Source organism: Urocitellus parryii, chromosome 6, assembly GCF_045843805.1.
Source record: "Urocitellus parryii isolate mUroPar1 chromosome 6, mUroPar1.hap1, whole genome shotgun sequence".
In the NCBI taxonomy this organism is placed as follows: Eukaryota; Metazoa; Chordata; class Mammalia; order Rodentia; family Sciuridae; genus Urocitellus; species Urocitellus parryii.
In genome coordinates, this window is record NC_135536.1 from 182,096,206 (window position 1) to 182,116,920 (window position 20,715).

Genomic DNA, 20,715 nt, shown 5'->3' on the forward strand with positions numbered 1-20,715 from the left:
AATATTGTAAATTTTAAGGTAGTAATGCGTATAAATGGTATTTCAAGATTATTGCACCAATTGTTTTGTTGTTGTTGTTAGTGGGGATTGAACTCAAGGACACTCAACCACTGAGCCACATCCCCAGCCCTATTTTGTATTTTATTTAGAGACAGGGTCTCACTGAGTTGCTAAGTGCCTCACTGTTGCTGAGGCTGGCTTTGAACTCGTGATCCTCCTGACTGAAACTTCCCAAGTTACTAGTATTACAGGCGTGCGCCACCACACCCGGCTCCAATTGTAATATTATATGAAAATAAATATAATATCTTTTGGTGATACTCACAGGTCCTACTGATGTTACTATGGTTTGTTGCCCATATTAAAGAAATACTCAGTGTCAACTAGAGATTAATAAAAATTACAGATAATTTTTTTCCAGCCAAGTTTATGAGATTCTATACTTGGACTTACTAGAGTTTTAAAATGATGTGGAATGAGACATCATAGAGTTTTTCACGTTCATAGTGTTTTTCTTCTATTGTAATTACTTCAAAATAAACACCTGGGTACATCTGGGTCCTAAGACACAGGCAATCTGTAGTTACTACTCTAGATGCCAGCTGGTTGTCCTGAAGGAGTGTACATGTCCACAGTGACTAAATATATAGCCATAGACTTCTTGAATCCTGGAAACATATGGTTGGCAAGCAAGGAACCCTATAGACCACTCATCCAAACAGCTCCCCTTTGCTGCCACTCTGTTAAGTAGAGGCCATCTAGTATTGTTTACTTTTCTCATGTTATCATTCCACACTAGAAATAAAAGTATGAATGTTTGGTTGCTATTTACCTAATTCAGGAGACCCTCCCTGAAGAATGAGGAGGCCTTTTGTCGCTCTCATTCTGGAACCACTATTTGGGCAGGCCACAGTGCCTGCTAGATGAGACCTCCAAGCCCAGAATCCCTCTCCTATATATATGCTCCCAAAGCAAACACACGCCCATTTGCTAAGTGAATCAATGGAGTCTTTGATGCTTAGAGAGAATTTGACATAGCCTGCCAATTTAGCATTCTCAGAAACGGTTAAGATTGTGGTTTGCTGCATTTTTAGCCCAAGAAGAATCTGGCTAGTGGTGTCTGTGATGCTTTTATATACAGAATTGGTTCCTTCATCTTGGCTTTTGACAACAGCTGTTGGAAGTAAGCCATGTATAGTAAACGTGCTTAATTTTTATCTCACAATGGTGGCCTCTGTTTCTAGTCTTGGGTGGGCTGTGTGTGTGTGTGTATCTGAGAATTCTAGGCTTAGTGAGCAGTAACCCAGTATGTGTTAGTCAAGTGTTTATTTACTTTGTGAGGTTTTTTTGACCTTCTAGGTTAGCAGGGTGATCATAAGGATGAAGTTCTGTTTCCTACACCACCAGTGCAAACTCACTGGTTTGAGCTCTAGACACATGGCTATATAGCTGCTGCCATCTCTAAGAAGTAACCTAAGAAAAATAGATTTTTCAGAAGTGTTCTAACAAGCAAGAATGGTTGAGACAGGGTTCCCCTGTTTATTCCTTTGTAGACTTCCCCAAGATGTTTCCACATCTCTTGTTTTGAGCGATTAACTAATTCCCTTCCTTTTTTGGTGGGGATATCAGGGCACTAGAAATTGAACCAGGGGCTCTGACACTGAATTATATCCCCAGACTTTTTTTTAAGTCAGTGGACCTTTATTGTATTCATTTATTTACACATGGTACTGAGACTCTAACCCAGTGCCTCAGACATGCTAGGCAAGCACTCTACCACTGAGCTATAATCCCAGTTCCCTATTCCTTTCTAATTATTTTGAGATGGGGTCTCATTAAGTTTCTGAGGCTGGCCTCAAACTTGTGATCCTCTTGCCTCAGCCTCTCAAGTAGCTGGGATTACAGGAGTGTGCCACCAAGTCTGACACTGATTTCCTTCTTACTTCAGACTTCTCTCCTTTCTGAAACAGAATACCAAAGGCATGTCTTATTGGTTTGGGGCATCTTTCTGGGTACCTTTAATTGCCATTTCATAGTTTCTTGGATATTCTCTTAAGTGCATCATTTTTCTTCAGAAGCTGGCAGCTCCTTTCCAGAGTGTTGGCAGAATGTGAGGAATATGTTGGGCTTGCTCAGTAGATGCAAGTATTCAGTCCCAGAATTCTAAGTACTTCTCTCCCACAGTATTCTTGAAATGAAGATTACAACCAGGCACAGGCTCCATCTGGACTCCCCTCTCAGCCTACATACCCCTAAAGCCTTAGGGGTCGCTGATTAGAAGATTAGTATCCAGATTCCCAGGTTACTGCCCTATAAGAATCTTCATTTCTTGGATAATCAATGGAGAATGTAAACGAAAAAACAGCAGTTGAATTCAGCAGTCACTGCGTCTCCTTGTGTCTTCATGAGGCCACTGCTTAAGTGTTTTTACCTGGAAAACCACTAAAAGATAGCCTTCCTTGTGGAGGCAACTTACAGATTTCGCCCTCTTCAATGAACCCTTTTTTCCCCCCCTCTAGCTCATTTTGCTCCTAACTTTGCTGATGTTTTTCCCTGCCTAGATTGATGCCAAGAAGGACCAGTTAGCAGATGCCCGGAGGAACCTAAAAAGCGCTAAGGCTGATGCCAAAGTTATGAAGGATGCAAAGACCAAGAAGTATGTACCTGATAATGTGCCAAGTCCGGGTTGTTTGAGAGAAAAATGTGTAGTATCCCTCTAAGGCCCTGGTGCCCCAGCTATTCTAGGGGTTTTGTATTGTTTGTACTGGGGATTTAATCCAGAGGCACTTAACCACTGAGCCACATCCCCAACCCTTTTTAAAATTTATTTTAAGGCAAGAGTCTCGATAAGTTGCCAAGGCCAACTTTGAACTTGTGATCCTCCTGCCTCAGCCTCTGTTCATGGGCCTGTTTCTACCTTTGTTGGGTCTGGCAGGATAGGGTTGTGGTATGCTCTTGTCCAGAGGCCTGATTCGGTTCTTGATAACTCTGCCATTCTTCCAGGGTAGTAGAGTCAAAGAAGAAGGCTGTGCAGAGATTGGAGGAACAGTTGATGAAGTTGGAAGTTCAGGCCACAGAGCGAGAAGAGAATAAACAAATTGCTTTGGGAACGTCTAAACTCAATTATCTGGACCCAAGGATCACAGTGGCTTGGTAAGCATTGACCTTTTTTTTTTAAGTTGTTCTGAATAGACTTTATTTATTTACTTACATGTAGTGCTGAGAATCAAACCCAGTGCCTCACACATGCTAGGCAAGTGCTCTACCACTGAGTCACAACCCAAGCCCAGCATTGAGCCTTTGTATTGTTCCTGGCTTGAGAAGGTTGGAAGGATTCTAAGAGCATGTTGACCTCCGCTGTCATTCCTAAGTACACTTCTAGTCCTCTGGGGAGGTCTGGCTTGCCCTAAGAAGTCAATGCTGTTGTATTATCTTTGAGCGTATGTTTTGTTTTAAAAATGTGGGTGCAGTCCCTATCCATCCTTAAAGGAATTTTAGTACAAGAGTGAAAACCCCATAGCATAGCTCTTATTGAAGTAAAAATAGAGTCCATTTACACTTTAATAGAACTTGTTTGTTTTTTTGGTGCTGGGGATTGAACCCAGGGCCTTGTGCGTGCAAGGCAAGCAAGCACTCTACCAACTGAGCTACATCCTCAGTCCCCACTTTAATAGAACTTGTCAGTGAAATTTTTGCAAATGAAGGAAGGTAAAACAAGACAAAAACAAAAGTGAGAATATAGATATGCGCAGCCTCACAGAGGTAACAAAAGGCACATAAGTTCTCTGTGTGCAGCTTCCTCCAACCTCATCTCTGTCATATAATATCCAAAACTAAAGTGGCTTATTTTTGAAGATGTTTAATAAGCTTGAGTTGTTGAATTTTGGGGGGCATAGGTAGTGATTATCACACCCAATGGAAGAGGCTCCACCCAGCTTTGTACCTTTTGTGGGGGGTACTCAGGATTGAACTTGGACACTCAACCACTGAGCCACATCCCCAGCTCTATTTTATATTTTATTTAGAGACAGGGTCTCATTGAGTTGCTTAGCATCTCGTTGTGGCTGTGGCTGTGGCTGAGGCTGGCTTTGAACTTGTCATCTTCTTGCCTGAGCCTCCCGAGCCAATGGGATTACAAGTGTGCACCACCGCACCCAGCAGCTTTGTACTTTTTGGTGCTAGAGGCTGAGGTAGTTCTTGAAGGACAGTGTGGTACAATGATTAAATGGGTGGGCTCTGGAGCCAAACTGCTTGGACCAAAATTTTAGCTCCCTCAGTAACTAGCTGCTTAAGAACATAATCACTTAATACCTCTGCTTGTTTTCTTCTCTGTACATCTGTAGTAACACCTAGAGATCACAGTCAAGATTAAATTAATTGGCTGGGGATGTGGCTCAGTTGGTAGAGTAGAGTGCTTGCCTAGCATGCACAAGGCCCTGGGTTCAATCCCTGGCACCACCAACCCCCCCAAAAAAAATTAATTGATGAAGTAAACACCTTACGACATGCCTGTTGCATTATATTAAGTGAGATAATGTAGGAAAGGTAGCATATCCAAGCCCAGGCTCCTGGTCTAGGTATTACTCTCTGGAGTCACTAATCTCCTTTTTGTCTCCCTTGTTTGCAGGTGCAAGAAGTGGGGAGTCCCAATTGAGAAAATTTACAACAAAACCCAGCGGGAGAAGTTTGCCTGGGCCATGGACATGGCCAATGAGGACTTCGAGTTTTAGCCAGTCTCAGAGGGCAGGGTTCTGTGAAAAGGAACAGTATGCTTTGAGGAAGATGGATAAACTGTGAGCCTCAATAACCCTCGCACCCGAGGGAGAGGCAGCAAGTCTTAACAAACCAACATCTTTGCGAAAAGATAAACCTGGAGATATTATAAGGGAGAGCTGAGCCAGTTGTCCTATGGACAACTTATTTAAAAATATTTCAGATATCAAAATTCTAGCTGTATGATTTGTTTTGAATTTTGTTTTTATTTTCAAGAGGGCAAGTGGATGGGAATTTGTTGGAATTCTGCCAAGCAAATTCACCATTTCACTGAGGCGTTTGGTTTCTCTTAGCTACTGTATGCAAAGTCCGATTATATTGGTGCGTTTTTACAGTTAGGGTTTTGCAATAACTTCTATATTTTAATAGAAACAAATTCCTAAACTCCCTCCCTTTTCCCCCATTTCAGGAATTTAAAATTAAGTAGAACAAAAACCCAGCGCACCTGTTAGAGTCTTCACTCTATTGTCATGGGAATCAGTCTTCATTAAACTTGAAGCAGTCCTGACATCGGCAGTGTTTTGGTTCAGACACTTGTTCACAGAAAAGCATGATGGGAAAATATTTCCTGACTTGAGTGTTCCTTTTTAAATGTGAATTTTTATTTCTTTAATTATTTTAAAATATTTAAACCTTTTTCTTGATCTTAAAGATCGTGTAGATTGGGGTTGGGGAGGGATGAAGGGTGAGTGAGTCTAAGGATAATGAAATAATCAGTGACTGAAACCATTTTCCCATCATCCTTTGTTCTGAGCATTCTCTGTACCCTTTTAGATATCCATCTTTCTTTTTAAACCCAGATCTTTCACTTGAAAGATTTTATTGTATAAAAAGTTCCACAAGTCAATAAATTTAGAGGAAAATGAGTATTTGGTCCAAAAAAAGGAAAAATAATCAAGATGTTAGGGCTTTTATTTTTTCTTGTGTAATTGTGTAAAAAATGGGGGAAAAACATAAAAAGCAGAATTTTAATGTGAAGACATTTTTTGCTATAATCATTAGTTTTAGAGGCATTGTTAGTTTAGTGTGTGTGCAGAGTCCATTTCCCACATCTTTCCTCAAGTATCTTCTATTTTTATCATGAATTCCCTTTTAATCAACTGTAGGTTATTTAAAATAAATTCCTACAACTTAACGGAAACTTTTTGTGTCTGCCTCTTTGTTACTGGGGACCCCATGCCAGATATGGGGCTCTGAGGCTGGGACTTCTTGTGGGATATGATCTAACTGCTGAGGTCAGCAAGGGTGACTCTCCTCCCAAGGAGCTAATGGGGCTGGGTCTGGCCTAGAAGGGGGTGCATGTGTCCTACTTCTAATGGGTATGGAGTGAAATGGAAGGCATACAAAGCCCACGTCCCTAAATAAAAGAGTCCAGTAAAGGGAAAGTGTAGGAAATCCACAAAAACAGGTGGCATGCAAGAACTATCTGAAGCCATGCTGTTGAGCAAGATGGAGCTAAGTATTGGGGAGGCAGATTTTTGAGTGTTTTCCATGTGTACTGTCCAGAAGCAGGAGGTATCTGTCTTAGGCTTTGTTTATGTGGCTAAGCTGATAGGATGAAAAGAGAGTAGTGAGCCAGACTGAGCACCAGATCCTACAAGTCTTTCCCAGGTGGAATGAAGATTTCTCCCTGCATTGATTGGTTGAATGAGGGAGTAGTAGTGAACACTTCTAATTGCTCTAAGTATATGCTAGTCCCTATACAATTTGTTTTCTTGCATTATCCTAGGTTAGTTAAGTCTGGGACAGAATGAAAGGTGAGGTCTCCAGGTCAAAGGGGACAGGAAGGCCAGAGTTGTTAGTATTGGTCACTTGGTGAAAGGGTCCTGGGCCCTCTAGCTTGTTGGCATGAGCAAGCATATTCATTTCCTTGATGATGTTGGTTCTCCCTGGAGCTGGGGGACAGGACTGGTGCTGGGTCCACAGTTGAGAAACTTTGGCATCATTGGCCGCCTGTATTTCACCGGCTAGTAAGGAAGGCAGTACTCACCCCAGGGAATAAGGGGCTGTATCTTCACCATTGCTTTGGAGCAAGAGATTGTAGCCAAGTATTTTTTAAATTTTGCAGTGTTGAGATAGTTGGACGACAGAGTGCGAATACCGTCAGGCTCTTCTGGTATACAACTATGGTACACACACTATGGTAGCTATGTGACAAGAAAGTGGACCTTAAAATTTGGGACTTGAGTAGGACTTAACTAGTTGACAACTGGAAATCGTGTACAATAGGCCTTGCGGGTGAAGACCTTGAGCAGGAAGTAGAGCCTACTTTTTGAAAAGGACCTTACAAGTCTAATGAGGTCAGGCACAGAGCAACTAGACATTGCTCAAGAAAGCTGTGAAGGGCATCCCAGGCAATGTCAGCAGACCTGGGAGAACAGAGACGGGAATTGGGAAGCTGACCTGGTCACAGGATGAGAACTAACTAGATAAGGAGAGGTGGGGCACAGATGTAAAGGACCTTGAAGGGTGCTTGAGCCTGAAGCAAACCTCCCCGTTTGCCTAACCATGCAGCAGATCTCACTTCCAGTCACGTTCAAGAGCAGAGGCCAGATGGGCAGAGTTTAAGAAACCCTTCTCAGGCCCCTACGTGGGGCCTGAGATTAACTCTGGGCCCCCACATGATACCTAAGCTATACCTCTGGGAGATGACTCCTCTCTGTGCTCCCCTCCACATCTGGTCAGCAAGTCTTGTCCATGCTCCCTGCCAAAAGCTGTCAGGTCTACCTCAGGCTGACACATTAAAAAATGAAAAAAGAAACTTCACAACCTTCAGCCTTTCCAACCACCACCTTGTTTCTCTCCTTTGTTTCACAAACACACACCTGCCATGAGTCATCTGCTGCACTCAGTCATTCCCTACCCACTGCAACTAGCATCTGTCCTGCCTTGTCTGTTCCATTCCCTCCCTGCAATTTGACCACAATCACAAGTGACTAAGTGACCAATAAATGGGCCCTTCATTCTGCATCTTAAATTCTTTCTAGCACTGGGTGCTGCTGACCTTTTTTTGAAACATTCTTCCTGAAGCATTTTACATATCAAAAAAATCAGCAAATCAAGTTTACAAGGACATTTTAGTGACTCTGACTGATGCATCTATTACCATCAATCAGTTGTAGAACATTCCCATCCCCCCAACGAAGATTCCTCATGCCCGTTTACAGTCATCTGCATTCCCATATCCAGCTTCCATAATGTATCTCTATAAATTTGTCTTTTGGGGACACTTCACGTGAAAGGAATCTTACATGATGCAACTTCTCACTTCTAAAAATGCCTTTATGGCTACCACCTCATCACCTCATGGTTTTACGCCTATTCCAATCAGGCTGTTCCCAAGTCACCTCTAACATCAGGTTTTGAGGGTATATGGCTCCTATCCTACTTGTTCTTGATACCAGTCACAATTAAGAGTGATGGCTCCTGATTACCTCCAGCCTTTCTCCTGAACTCCAGACATTGAACCTCTGCAGGGGATTTCCAGGGGCACCTGAACATCAACTCTGGAACTACTGTCAGGCCTGGGTCTCCTACCTCAGCGAAAGGCACTACCTCTATTAGACCCCCAACCTGGAAACCAGGCAGCCCCATTCTTCACTTCTTTGTCTCAATCCCACATCCAGTAATTGAGAAAATGACTTTCTAAAAGGCATAAACACCGAATATGGGCATTTCCACCATAGGGACGGGGGAGTATTGTCTTTTGGGAAAATAACAAGTTGACTTATATTTCAGTCCTTAGAATTCCCTCATATAATGAGACGCTTTTTAACTTGAACTGAAAAGCACTTTTTTTGGAAGAAACACTACCCTGAAATGATCTCAGTCAAGCTAGTTTTGGATGCTTATAAGTAGACCCCTGACAAAACGAGTAAACAAGGAGGCAAAGAAGTTTACATAGATTTGGTAATCATTCCTCGCAAATCCCAAGTATTCCATGTAAACAAGCCTTTTGAAAATCCCTAAATAGCAAGAATTGACTTTTTAAAAATTTTTTAGGCTTGGTAATTATCTTGTACTTATGTATATATTTTTTTAAAACAATATTTTATAAATACAAATATTTAAATGGATAACAAAGAGTTGAGGGTTGTATCAAAATAACATGGGAGGGATTTAGTGGGTAGGGTTTGGCATGAAACAAGAGTGGCTAGTTCCCTGGGGCTGGGGGTATAATTCAGTGGTACAGCCCTTGTCCAGCATATGTGAGGCCCTGGGTTCCATCCCCAGCACCACAGAAAACAATAACAACTGCTGAAGCTGGATGACCATGGAAGCACACCATAAGTACTTTCCTGTCTGCACATTTAAGATTCTACATAAAATGTTTAAAATGATACAGTGATTATTATGAAAATCACTTATAGCTACAGGAGAAATGGAGGGGGGAAAATCTGTTTTAGCAATATACCAAAAGGTAACAATACTTAAAATTTCCAGTGACAGCATCACAGCACCTGTCTGCAACAACATGGATGAATCACTCTACAATTCTGTTTATGAATAGGCAAGACTCACCTGCAGTGACAGGAAGTAAACCAGTGGTTGCCTGATGGGAGTGGGGGGCAAAGGGGGGGATGCTGCAAAGGGCAAGAGGAAATCTGGGGTAAGGGAAAGTTCTGCATCTGGATTGGGTGGAGTTCACAAGGGAAATATATTTGTCAAACTTTATTAAACTTTACACTTAAAATAGGTGCATTTTGCATGTATTCCTCAATAAAATTGATTTTTCAAAGTGCTCTCAAACCACTTAAAAGGCAGTGAAGGTGAAGTGAAGTGTTTTGAGAAAATATATTAGATGACTCAAAAAGTGGCTCTCAGGGGCTGGGGCTGTAGCTCAGTGGCAGAGCGCTTGAGGCAAAACCTGTGAGGCACTGGGTTTGATCCTTAGCACCACATAAAAATAAATAAAATAAAGGCATGCGTTTAAAAAAAAAAAAAGGCTTGGGCTGGGGATGTGGCTCAAGCGGTAGTGCGCTCGCCTGGCATGCGTGCGGCCGGGGTTCGATCCTCAGTACCACATACAAACAAAGATGTTGTGTCCACCGAGTACTAAAAAATAAAAATATTAAAACTCTCTCTCACTCTTTAAAAAAAAAAGGCTCTCAGTAAAAAATTCATGGATATCAAAGATTGATGGAAGAGTTGCTGGAAATATGCTAGAAATTGATATGCAAAAATGAATAATTGTTTTAAATAAAATGTGATCTAAAGTATGTGTCACTGAATAGCTTTATATCTGGACCTTTTAACCATATAGCTCTAAAAATGTTAGTATTTTAATTTCAAAAATAAAATCCTGCAAAACACCTTAAACTTATTTTGAAAATGAGTGTTGGTTTGCTGTTTGAAGGGGCTATATCTTTTAGGCATTTACAGTATCTCTTACTTTGCTCTATCCCCACAGCCACCAGCAAGTCTAGATAAGGCCAGGTGTCTCTTATGCTCCCAGGGGCCCTTATATCACACAGAATTAGTGTGGGCTGCTGGCATTTCTATACCCACTCCTGGAGGAGTGAGAACTTGGTATGTATGATTCAGCCCTGCTGTCTAAGCAATCTAGAGGTGGCACCAGGGATGATTGCTGGAAGACAAGGGGGGCAGGGGCAGGTCTGCCCTGGTCTCAGTTTCCCCTTCTCATTCTTCAGTTCCATAATTCGACCTCTATGAAGCAATCACAGTAGGTAGTGTGAAGCACAGCCTCAATGGGGCCAAACAGCAAGAAGGTAGCTTGAAGGTAGTTTCTGCTCTGGAAAGAGCAGAAACCCTGGGAGCCACTGGGCTGGGTATGATTTTTGTCTGGAGTGAGTAAACAGGGCTCTTGAGGGCCTGTGAATACACCCCCGGTGAGGACAAAAGCAGGAAGACATAACCTCAGCACAGGCTGGGCATGTGGCTCAGTGGTAGAGCACTTGCTTGGCATGAGTGAGGCCCTGGGTTTGATCCCTAACACTGCATTTAAAAAAAAAAAAATTGTGAAGCCAATGACTAAGTGGGAACTATAGGTAGATTTGGAGGCCAGAGGTCAAGAGCCTAGATTGCAGGTTAGGGTGTGAAGCTCAAGGTACATCAAGATGAACACTTAGGAAGTACTGGCCATGTGCTGCTACTTAGCATGCCTCCCAAGGAAACTAAGTAAAAAGAACAATTTCAAGAAAACGAACAGTTTTATGTGTGGATTAAATTGGACACTGCAAATCAATAAATATGCCTCCTCTGTGAAGGGGCTTCATTTAACTATGCTTTTAAATTACCCCTCCTATATTTATTCACCATCATTACAGAGAACAAATGAAAACTGCGTTAGCATTTGCTATTAATCTACTGAGAACAGTCTCCTGTTTCAGCCAAATAAGTATCCACGTGAGAAACTTGTCTTATAATTTAATCTCAGGAAAAAAATTCTTGCCCAAGAAATCAGAATAGAAAGCGTAACTGCTTTGGATGCCAGGAAGCTCAGCCATATTTGATGCTGTCACAGCTGCATCAACCCTTATTAGCCATATTACAGTCCCCCTTTTAGAATCTCATATCCCTTTTTTTTGTGTGTGCCAGGGATTGAACTCAGGGGCACTCAACCACTGAGCCACATCACATCCCCAGTCCTATTTTGTATTTTATTTAGACACAGGGTCTCACTGAGTTGCTAAGCATCTCACTGTTGCTGATGCTGACTTTGAACTCACGATCCTCCCGACTCAGCCTCATGAGCCACTTGGATTACAGGCATGCATCATCGTACCTGGCTCATATCCTATTTTTACAGAAGAATATTTTTGTTTATTCTGATTTTTTTTAAGAGGCAGGAAAGAAATACATTAGTGGTGAGCATAGTGATGTACCACCAAGGAGACACCCCTTCCAGGAAGGCCTTGTTGCCCCAACTGCTGGGAGAGCTGGTGGCAGGAAACCTCAGCTGCCAATCCCTTGTGATCACCTCAGTCGCACAGAGCCCTGTGGCCAAAGCTGCACTCTTCCCAAACAACCCAAATCCATTTCAGTGCCGATAACAGAGCTCCCTGGGGGTTGGCTGAGGCTGTCATCAAGCCTGCATCACAGCTTAATTTCCCCCTGTGCCTACTTCTGTTTCCTTCCTGTCCCTTCCACAGCGCTGATCCCAGGGGCATTCCCTAATCAACACTCTGCCCGCTAACCTGTCATAGAGTCTACTTCCCAAAGAGCCCAACCTTGACAACACTGAACAAAATAAAAAAGGAAAATGCATCAGACAGAAGTGCTTGGGAAAGGGGTGAGGATATGTGACAGTGTTCGTACATGGGAGGTGATACAGCACTGACTCTGGAGCCAGAATGCCTGGCTTGGAATCTTATCTCTGCCACCTATTAGCTGTGTGACTATGTACATGTCTTTTAATCTCTCTGGGCCTCAGATTTTCTTCTGTAAAGTGGGAATAAGAAAATTCCCAGAGCTGTAATGAGGAAGAAATGAGCCAACATGGATAAATTAGTTACATAGCATTCATAATATGCCAACCACTGTTCTAAGTGGTTATAAAATAAAACAGCTGCAAAGACAAGCCCACAGGCCAGAGTGTGGAAGTTGGGCTGTAGTTGGACTGGATTTTTCCCAGTCCCCCACACTCCAGGCACAAGAATGGCGTAGGCCAGGGCATGCTGAAACATGAGTGTGCACAGAAATAGGCCCAAGCAGGGATGGTCTGGGTGATGTCACGGGCGTGTGCTTTGTGTGGGTACCGGGCTGTTCTTCCCAGACAGTGCAGCTGCACATGTTGCCAGTAACACCTACGCACCCATATATATGCTGAGCTGGGGGAAGCCCACACCAGCCACACCCTCTGTGTGCCCTGCTTTTCCTGAATCTCCTTTGGTGGAAGGAGGTTCCTGAGGCCTGGAATGCTAGCCCAGAAATCCCAAGGAGAAATAGGGCCCTGTTGCCGACTATAGGCTTGGCAACAGACAAACTCCTATTGGTAGAGATTTCTGGAGCCCCTAGGGGGTCTAGCTTCAGGGGCAAGAGTAAAAGCAAGGAACTTTTGGGGTCATGTTGGGAAATTCCCAGAAAATAGACAAACAGTCTGAAAGTGCATTACAGCCTGCAGGCTGCAAGCATTGACAGAGAAAGCTCAGCCCCATCACCCTCCCTGTGCTTCCCATCACCCTCCCTGTGCTTCCCATCACCCTCCCTGTGCTTCCCATCACCTTCCCTGTGCTTCCCGTCACTGGGTAAACTCCAGCCCTTTCTCAGCCTAAACTCAACCACCTCCTTCTGGCCTCAGGACCTTTGTACATGCTTTTACCCCTGCCTGGAAAGTGTTTTCCTCCAGCCCACCCTTAGTAATGCATCTGACCGTCTATTCACATCCTTAAGGCCTCTGCTGAATTCTAAAGACCCAAAGAAGTCTTCTTATACTCCATTTGAAGTCAGACTCCTAGTATGTTTTATCTTTAGTCCTCATCCCAACTGTCTTTACATACCAGGCTGTAGACAGGGGCGGCACCACTTTAAACCAGTTCGCCATGCTCTGTGAGCACTGGTGTTATGCTGGGTTCCCTGTGCCCAGGGTCAGTGGTGGGCATGCCTTCCTTCACCCCTACATATTAGCCAGCTAGCTTCCATGCTGACTACTGACCACCAGGACTCACCTAAGCCAGGGACTCTGCTATAAGACAGAAATGGATGAAGTCAGATTTGGGTTCAAATTTCCATTTGTTAGTTATGTGGTTCTTGGGATGAGTCGTAGAACTCTGAATCTCTGTTTCATCCTCAGTAAAATTCCTGATTAGAGGATAATAATGAGATTCAGCTGTGACCACGTGCCTTGTAGCACAGGACCAGTCATTGGGTACATTCTAGTTCCCTTCCTCCCAATTTGAGGGCCTATCACTAGGTGGCAGTCCATCTCAGCTACTCTATCTTCCCTTAGGACAAAGTGCCTTGAGGACACTTCTGAGCTTTTGGGGAGCCACACTGGAGGGAATCAAAATGTGCACATGCACAGTGGGTACCTATACAGCAAGGGAAAGTCAGAGTTGCTGGGTACTAACCACTGTTCTAACCACTGTCTAGCCAGATGGCTTGCCCGAGCACAAACTCTTACATTTTCACAAATTCTAGTCCCTCAAATCCCAAGAATCCTGGATCTTTCTCTGGGATCAGCTGGATTCTCTTTGGGCTTCTCACCTCTGAAACGCAGTAAGTTGTCCTGGCAGTCACCCAACTGCTTGGTTCAACGTGGGTCAGGCAGGCTCCACCAGGACCATAGGTATCCTCAGTTTTGGCAGTGCTCTTCAGGGAGTGGCTTCAGGAAGACAGAACATGAATTATTCAATAACCATAAAATGACCTTTTGCTTGCAGAATGGAGAATGAAGGGTCAGTGGTGAGAAAGGAAGGCAGGGAGCCCATTAGACAGGACCAGCTGGGCCAAGTAGGGACTGCAGATTCGCAATGGGAACTCACACACATAGGTCAGGATCTAATTTCATTTTAGAGAGTAAAGCCTGAAGCACACATGCAGGCAAGACCAAGGAGGTAAATAATATGGGTGAAAAAATATGGGGCCTTGTGCTCATGGGTAGAGTGGAGAGATTTGAGGACAGGCCTCCATGGACAGACTGGGGGTGAGGCCGAGAAAGGAAGCCAGGTTATCTCCAAGGATCTGGGCCTCCTCCAAACTTCCAGGAGTTTAAAGCAATGTTCTGAGAAGGCAGAGACTGCAAGGAATGGTTTGTGGAGGACAGGTGAGACGGTACGTTAAGTGGAGATGTGGAGCAGCTGGTTGGATGCCAGGACCCGAGTGCAGGAGAGATCCAGGTGGGAGAGTCCGCTGTGTCTATGTGGAGGGCAAAGCCACGACAAAGGTGAAGATGCCTTGGGAACCGACCCAGCATTGACTCCAGAGGAAAGGAAGCTTCTGAGGCCAAGAGGTAATGGGCACAGAAGAAGGTGGGAAACAAGGCCGGGAGAACAGGACAAATTTACAGGAGGGGTGAGGGGAAGCAGAGCCTGAATCTCGACGCCTGGATGTGAAGTGGGGCGAGCAGTAGGGCAAGCGGAAGCGAAGGCCACCGAGGGCTGCAAAAATCAAGCCTCCAGCAAGCGCGGCCGCGTGACTAAAAGGCCTGCAAGGAGATGTTCATCTTGGAGACTTCTCTGAGCGAGCGTATCCTTGAAGGCCACTGGGCGAGACTGACACGGATCTGACCGTCGCACGAGCGGCCTGCGGGATAGCCCAGACAGACCAAGGGAGGGGGCGGGGCGAATCTGCTGTCTATCACGGCCCACCCGCCAATCCTCGGGAGGCCCCGCCCCCGTACCTCCCCGGAGAGGGCGCGCGGAGGGCCCGCCCCCGCCGCCGCCGCCGCCACCGCGGGTGTGAGGTGGCCCGGCCCGGCCTGGCTCCCTCCGCCGGGCAACCCGCCCAGGTAGCCGGGTTTGTCCTGGAGGGTCCGGGGGACTCGCGGTACCCTTACGCTCATTCCCGGCCACCTCGCGGGAGGCGCGCAAGGTGCGAGAGCTGCGGCGGGGGGCTGTGCAGGACAGCGGGGAGCAGCCGCCGGTGCGCGCGCGCCCGACTGACGGGCGGCCGCGGGCCGCAGCCTGTGGGCGGGGCTGCTGTGCGTGATGGGGCCGGCCGTGGTCCCGCGCCGTGCGGGGGCCGAGCGAGGAAGCTTTGCGGGACGATGGCGCGAACGGGCTGGCGGGAGTGGCGCGCGCCCCTGCCGCCATTGCGCCCGCGCCCCGCCTAAGGCCTGTCTGGGGGTCGCGGGGCGCAGGCGCGGCGGCGGCGGGCGGGGGTCCTCCCCGCGGGTGCCTTTGTTCCCGACGCGGGGCGGGACCTCTAGAGGCCCCGCCCCGCACTCAGGCCCCGCCCCGTGTCCGCCCGCAGGAGCCGCCGCCGGGTCCCGCTCGCCGGCCGCCCCAGCAGCCTCCTTTCCCCGGGCTCGGCGGGCCTGCGCTGCAGCCTTCCCCCGCATCGGAGCCATGGCTGGTGCCGCGTCCCCATGCGCCAATGGCTGCGGGCCCGGCGCGCCCTCGGACGCCGAGGTGCTGCACCTCTGCCGCAGCCTCGAGGTGGGCACCGTCATGACTTTGTTCTACTCCAAGAAGTCGCAGCGGCCCGAGCGGAAGACCTTCCAGGTCAAACTGGAGACGCGCCAGATCACGTGGAGCCGCGGCGCCGACAAGATCGAGGGGGCTAGTAAGTGCGCCCCCTCCTCGCTCAGGCCGGCTGAGCGCGCGGGGACCGCCGGCTCCCAGCGCCCAGCCGGCCACTGCACACTTGGGCAAACTTTCGAGCCCGCCCTCTCTCTCTTCCTCCCGGACCCCGCCCCCGCTTGTCTTCCCGGGGTCGGCAGAGGGGGCATCGGGTCCTCGATCACTTGACAGGACACCCCTTCCCCCAAGAATGTTCCAAGGTGCTTTGCCTCGAGGCCTGAAAGTTCTTGGGGATTGGACACAATCGTGGTGGGCTTCGGGCCCCAGTCCCCCAGAAGTCGTGGTGACTGCCTTGGGAGCCTAGACAGCGGCTCCCACTCAGCCTGAGGCTAGATGTTCCCCACCCACCGCCCTTTCTCCAGAAAGCACAGTCTGTGTGCAGCTCTGGGCCCCCAGACCAGGGGCTTATTTGCAAAGGGACCTTTGGTTTCCCTGAGTAGAACTTAGGCAGATGTTGGAGTAGGGCTGGTTTTGGAGCAGAGCTGAGCCTACTCATCTGCCTCTTGGGAACTGGGAGGAAGGTGGTCCTGTTTAGGTTGGAAAAGCCTGAGAGAAGACATTGGCTATCCCTCCCCCAACCAACACCCGCCCACACACACACACACACACACAGACACACACAGCCTCACGCTTCTTTTGTCTCAAAGCTGAGTTTTGGAGGCCTGTGTGGGTGGGTAGACACTCAAAGCCAGAGCTGGGGCTCTTGGTGAAGGCTCCAGATTCTGCTTGCCCCTATAACCATGTAACCAAGAGCTTGGCCCTAGAAAGGCTAGCCCCAGTGCCTCAGAGTCAGGTACTCTTCTTAGAAGTGTGCCGTCAGTTTGGGGTCTAGCCCTTTGTGTCCTATGTCCGGTGGCCCCAGGGAGCCGGGAGCCGGGAGCGGCTCCTCTTGGTTTCCTGCCTCTTTGCCTTCCCAGGCCTGATCTTGGCAGCTTTTGCACAAGTCTGTGGTGGGAGGAGGGAGTTGGGGGATTTTGAGAAACCCCAGATCTTTTCCAGCAATATTGCACTTACCATGTGCTAGTTTGTTACCCTATGGACACTAAGCTCTGCCCTCCACCCGATACCTCCCAGCATGAAGAAATGGTGTGTATGCACTCCAGGCTGTGGGTTGCTTCCTGCAAGGACCTTCCAGAGTCTGGTGTCAAGAGACCCAGGCTCAGAACCAGGTCCTAGTGGAGGAGGGGGGTCAGGAAGTGACAAGCCACAAGAAGATCTCACAGATCTTCTTGGGTATGGTGTATATGCTATAGATGGGTAAGGAGATGGGGAGGGAGGAAAGTCTTGTGGTGAGGCAGCCATCCTCCACAGTAAAATCCAGATCCGACAGAGCTACTGAACTTAATTTCGCATCCTCCTTCCTCAGTGCCCCCTTTGGCTCTTGGGAGAACATTTTAGTGATTTTAGAGACTGTCAGATTCAATGTGGAAGAAGGATAGATACTACAAAGAGATGAGATAGCCTTGGAAACATCACCCATCAAACTCCAGGCATGGCCTCCTTCCTGTTTTTGTGGTACTCCCTATGCTGAGGTGGTGTCCCCAGCTGGAAGTTCCCAGATAAAGATCTCTTGGGTAACAACAGCTGCATTTTAAGCCACGCAAGTGATGAGCAGGCAATAAGTATAGCACAGTAGTTGAAGACAAATCTGCATTTGAAGCCCATATACTAGTTGTGCATTACCTGGCCAGCTTCTGAGCCTTGGTTTTCTCATCTGTAAAATGGAGGTAATTGTATATCTACCAAATTTGATTGCTTTGGTGGTTAAGTGAGATAGTTGATGTAAGTTGGGTAAAGCATCAGTGCTTGATACTGTAAATATTCAATAATTGTAAACTGACATATTATAATGCCTGACACATTGTTTTTATTAAGTAGCACTTACTACTAATAATAATGATAGACTATGCCTGCACTCCTAGACCCTGGACTGGGAATGTTGAGGGAGGTCTCATGTGGATGCTAAGAGAAGGGAAGTGTGCAGGAAGGAGAACAGAGACCAATTTCACATTTCATTTAGCTTGCTACTCAGAAAAAGGGAGGAAACGGTTTTGTTTTGCCCCATCTACCCACTCACCTGCCCATCATGTAGAACAGTGTTTCTGTAAAGAAAGTGTTTGGAGTTCTGTACATTTGCCTCCTCGGTGTGACTTTCTTGCCAGAGCAGAATGAAAGGGTGTGGAGAGGGGACCAGCTAGTTCATTGTGTCTCACTCAGATCTTTGGGGGATGAAGGCAGGAATATAAAGGACTTTATTCCCCTAACCCTCCAGGGTGAATCAGCCAGAGGTGTGCAAATTCAGTGTTCTGGTTGGTTAACAGAGTTGAGAGGCATGAAGGGCAGGCAGAATGTGTATAGCCATTTGATTTTGGGGGTGTGGATTGAAAGAACCTGAGTAAAAGGCTAATAGATGCATGTGTCAAGTTTAGACCTTGCAGGAAAAGCCTCCCATTGAAGCCCTGCCCCATTCATGGCTCACTGCTTGGTGCGTTCTGATCTCTGCAGCCTCCTTCTGCAGACTCTGAGGAGGATTCAGTTGCCAGCTGGGTCCCCTGCCATCTGGCCTCTTGCCCAGGTGCCTCAGGTGTCTGGCCTTTTCCTGCTAGCCTTGCCAGTGTACCATACAGTGTCTGAAGCCTGGCCAAAGAGGAATGCTCCGCTACCCTCAGGGTGTCTGTGTGCCTGAAGGATAGACAGTGTGGTTCAATGAAAGTGTGCAGCACTCATGTGTGAGACCTCATTCTGTCCTAACCCTGTGCCCTCTCACTTGGTCACTTGTGGAGTGAGGCTGGCACCTATTGATTTCTAGAGCTGGAGTTTGGCTCAAAAGAGGGGTGGAAAAGTGCTTTGGTGCCATTTGGTTGTGTGGCTGTGTGACAGGAATTGGATTGGTATTTGGCTTTGGCTTTGTTGCAGACTTTAAATGAATAAAAAGCAATTATAGGTTTCCTCTTGAGTGCTAAAGAGATGTTTTACCTTTTTCTTGGCTCATCCTCAAAGAGTCCTGCAGGGTAGTCAGGTGTACCACCCATTTTATAGATGAGGAAATAGAAATACAGGGAGTGAGTGATTAGTGCCAGTGTGTGCCAGTACCTCAGCTGGGCCTGGCCCTCAGTCAGGTCTGGCTGACACCCCAAGGTGACTGCTCTTGGGTTATGCTGCCAGTGGGTCTCAGGCCCCTGCCTTCCCTGTGTTTGCATTGCCCCTCTGTGAGGAAAAATCTTCATGCTTAGATGGCACATTAGTCCTCGTCAGCTTCTGCTTCCCAAGACAGCCTGAGCCTCTCTAGGCCATGGCTCTATACTTTTTATATGGTGCCTTCTGTGATAATATGGTTTAGACCTGCATTTGGCAAGGTTGCCTAGTTGAGGTTTACTTTGGGCACAGTGTCAGGTGGAAACTCCCATGGAGGTGCCCTGTGAGTGTGAGCCCAGTACGTCTGTGGAGACTTTGGAACCCCAAAGTGAATGAAAATGGGCCCTTGCATTCAGGGAAGATTAAAACACTCAAGAAAATTTCAAGTGGTACCTTTAATGAAGGGGAATGTTGACAAAAGAAAACAGGTGAGCCCCTTGATGGGACAACTGGGCTCAGAGGGGAGGTGGTGTTGGGACCAGCTGGCTGGGGTGAGCTGTGGCAGTGGGTGTTCACCTGGTGAGAAGAGGAGTACACCAAGAAGCCTGCTCTGAGGGCTAGGCCCAGAGTGCTTGCAAGGCATTGGCGGCTGTCATAAGGCTTCCTTTGTGCTGGCTGGTTACTTCTAGCTGGAGAAGGGCAAAAGCACATGTCCGGATCTCGACAGCTACCCATTCCTGCCTGTGTGTTTCCGGTCTGGCTGTCCTTTTTCCAGGGGAAGTTAGTCCACTTAGTGTTTCCTCAGCACCCCCGGCTTGCTCCAATGTGTGGGTTTCCAGGCCCTCTCTGCAGCTGGGGTTCTTTCCAGTGAATCTAGGAAAGGGGCCTGCTTCACAGATGACTAGAAAACTGAGCACTTCCAGCTTCTCCAGCACTCTGAGTGTCTGTGTGTCGACACAGGTGCACAGTTTTGAGTCAGAGCTTAGAGATCTTGGCTACTAGCTTTGCTTCAGGTGGCCCCTTGGTGCGAGGGGCATTTACTCATTAAGTATTATTTGTATACCTCTTATTTGCCCAGTGCAAGGCACTGAGGGTTCAAAGGCTAAATGGGACATGGTCCGTGTTGTGAGGCCCTTTAAGGTGGAACCGACTTGGGAGCATGCTATTATAATTCTGCATCTTAGGCACCATTGCGAAAGTGTATGAAGAACTCTGAGTGCATGAGGAGAGAGCCAGGGAGTGTGTCATGGGAGAGGTGACCTTTGAGCTGGCCCTTGAATGCTTGAGGAATTTGCCTGTGCTGATATGGAGGGATTGGAAATGCATTTAGCATGGTAGAGATGAGGCTGTGATGGATGAGACAGTTTCGGGAGGGCTCCCCGTATGCTGTGCTCTGTGTGTTATGTTTAGGGGGTCACACTCCATCCCGTTAGTACTAGGGTCAGCACAAGCTGCAGTGGCACTGACTTTGCTCTGTGCATCTGGGATGCTCCTGCTGTAGTCTGTCAGGTTGGGGAAGAGGGCAGTTTGTAGGGGACTGCTGATGAGGACCCAAATAAGACCTCCTTTCTGAGTCAACCAGGAGGCAATGGTGGCAGAGGGGAGAGAGGCCAAAGTCTTGAGAGGTGAGATAGTAGAGTTAAGTAGTTGAGTGTTTGGGCTGTGA

The 20,715-nt window shown here is 47.1% G+C and overlaps 2 protein-coding genes across 3 annotated transcripts in view; both read left to right on the top strand.

Moving 5' to 3' along the window:
• Positions 1-5,908, top strand: part of Top1 (DNA topoisomerase I) — an 80,061-nt gene extending 74,153 nt beyond the window's left edge. The window contains exons 19-21 of the mRNA XM_026383171.2: positions 2,562-2,656; positions 3,004-3,153; positions 4,628-5,908. Of these exons, the coding sequence (XP_026238956.1) occupies positions 2,562-2,656; positions 3,004-3,153; positions 4,628-4,730 (348 nt within the window). The 3' untranslated portion in view covers positions 4,731-5,908. The remainder of the gene's footprint in view (positions 1-2,561; positions 2,657-3,003; positions 3,154-4,627) is intronic.
• A 9,209-nt stretch (positions 5,909-15,117) lies between these two features.
• Plcg1 (phospholipase C gamma 1) overlaps positions 15,118-20,715 on the top strand; it is a 33,742-nt gene continuing 28,144 nt past the window's right edge. Inside the window, exons 1-2 of one of the 2 annotated variants that reach the window (XM_026383189.2) lie at positions 15,118-15,264; positions 15,646-15,957. In XM_026383189.2, the coding sequence (XP_026238974.1) occupies positions 15,741-15,957 (217 nt within the window). In that variant the 5' untranslated portion in view covers positions 15,118-15,264; positions 15,646-15,740. The remainder of the gene's footprint in view (positions 15,265-15,645; positions 15,958-20,715) is intronic. The other variant, XM_026383191.2, reaches the window with a different exon arrangement.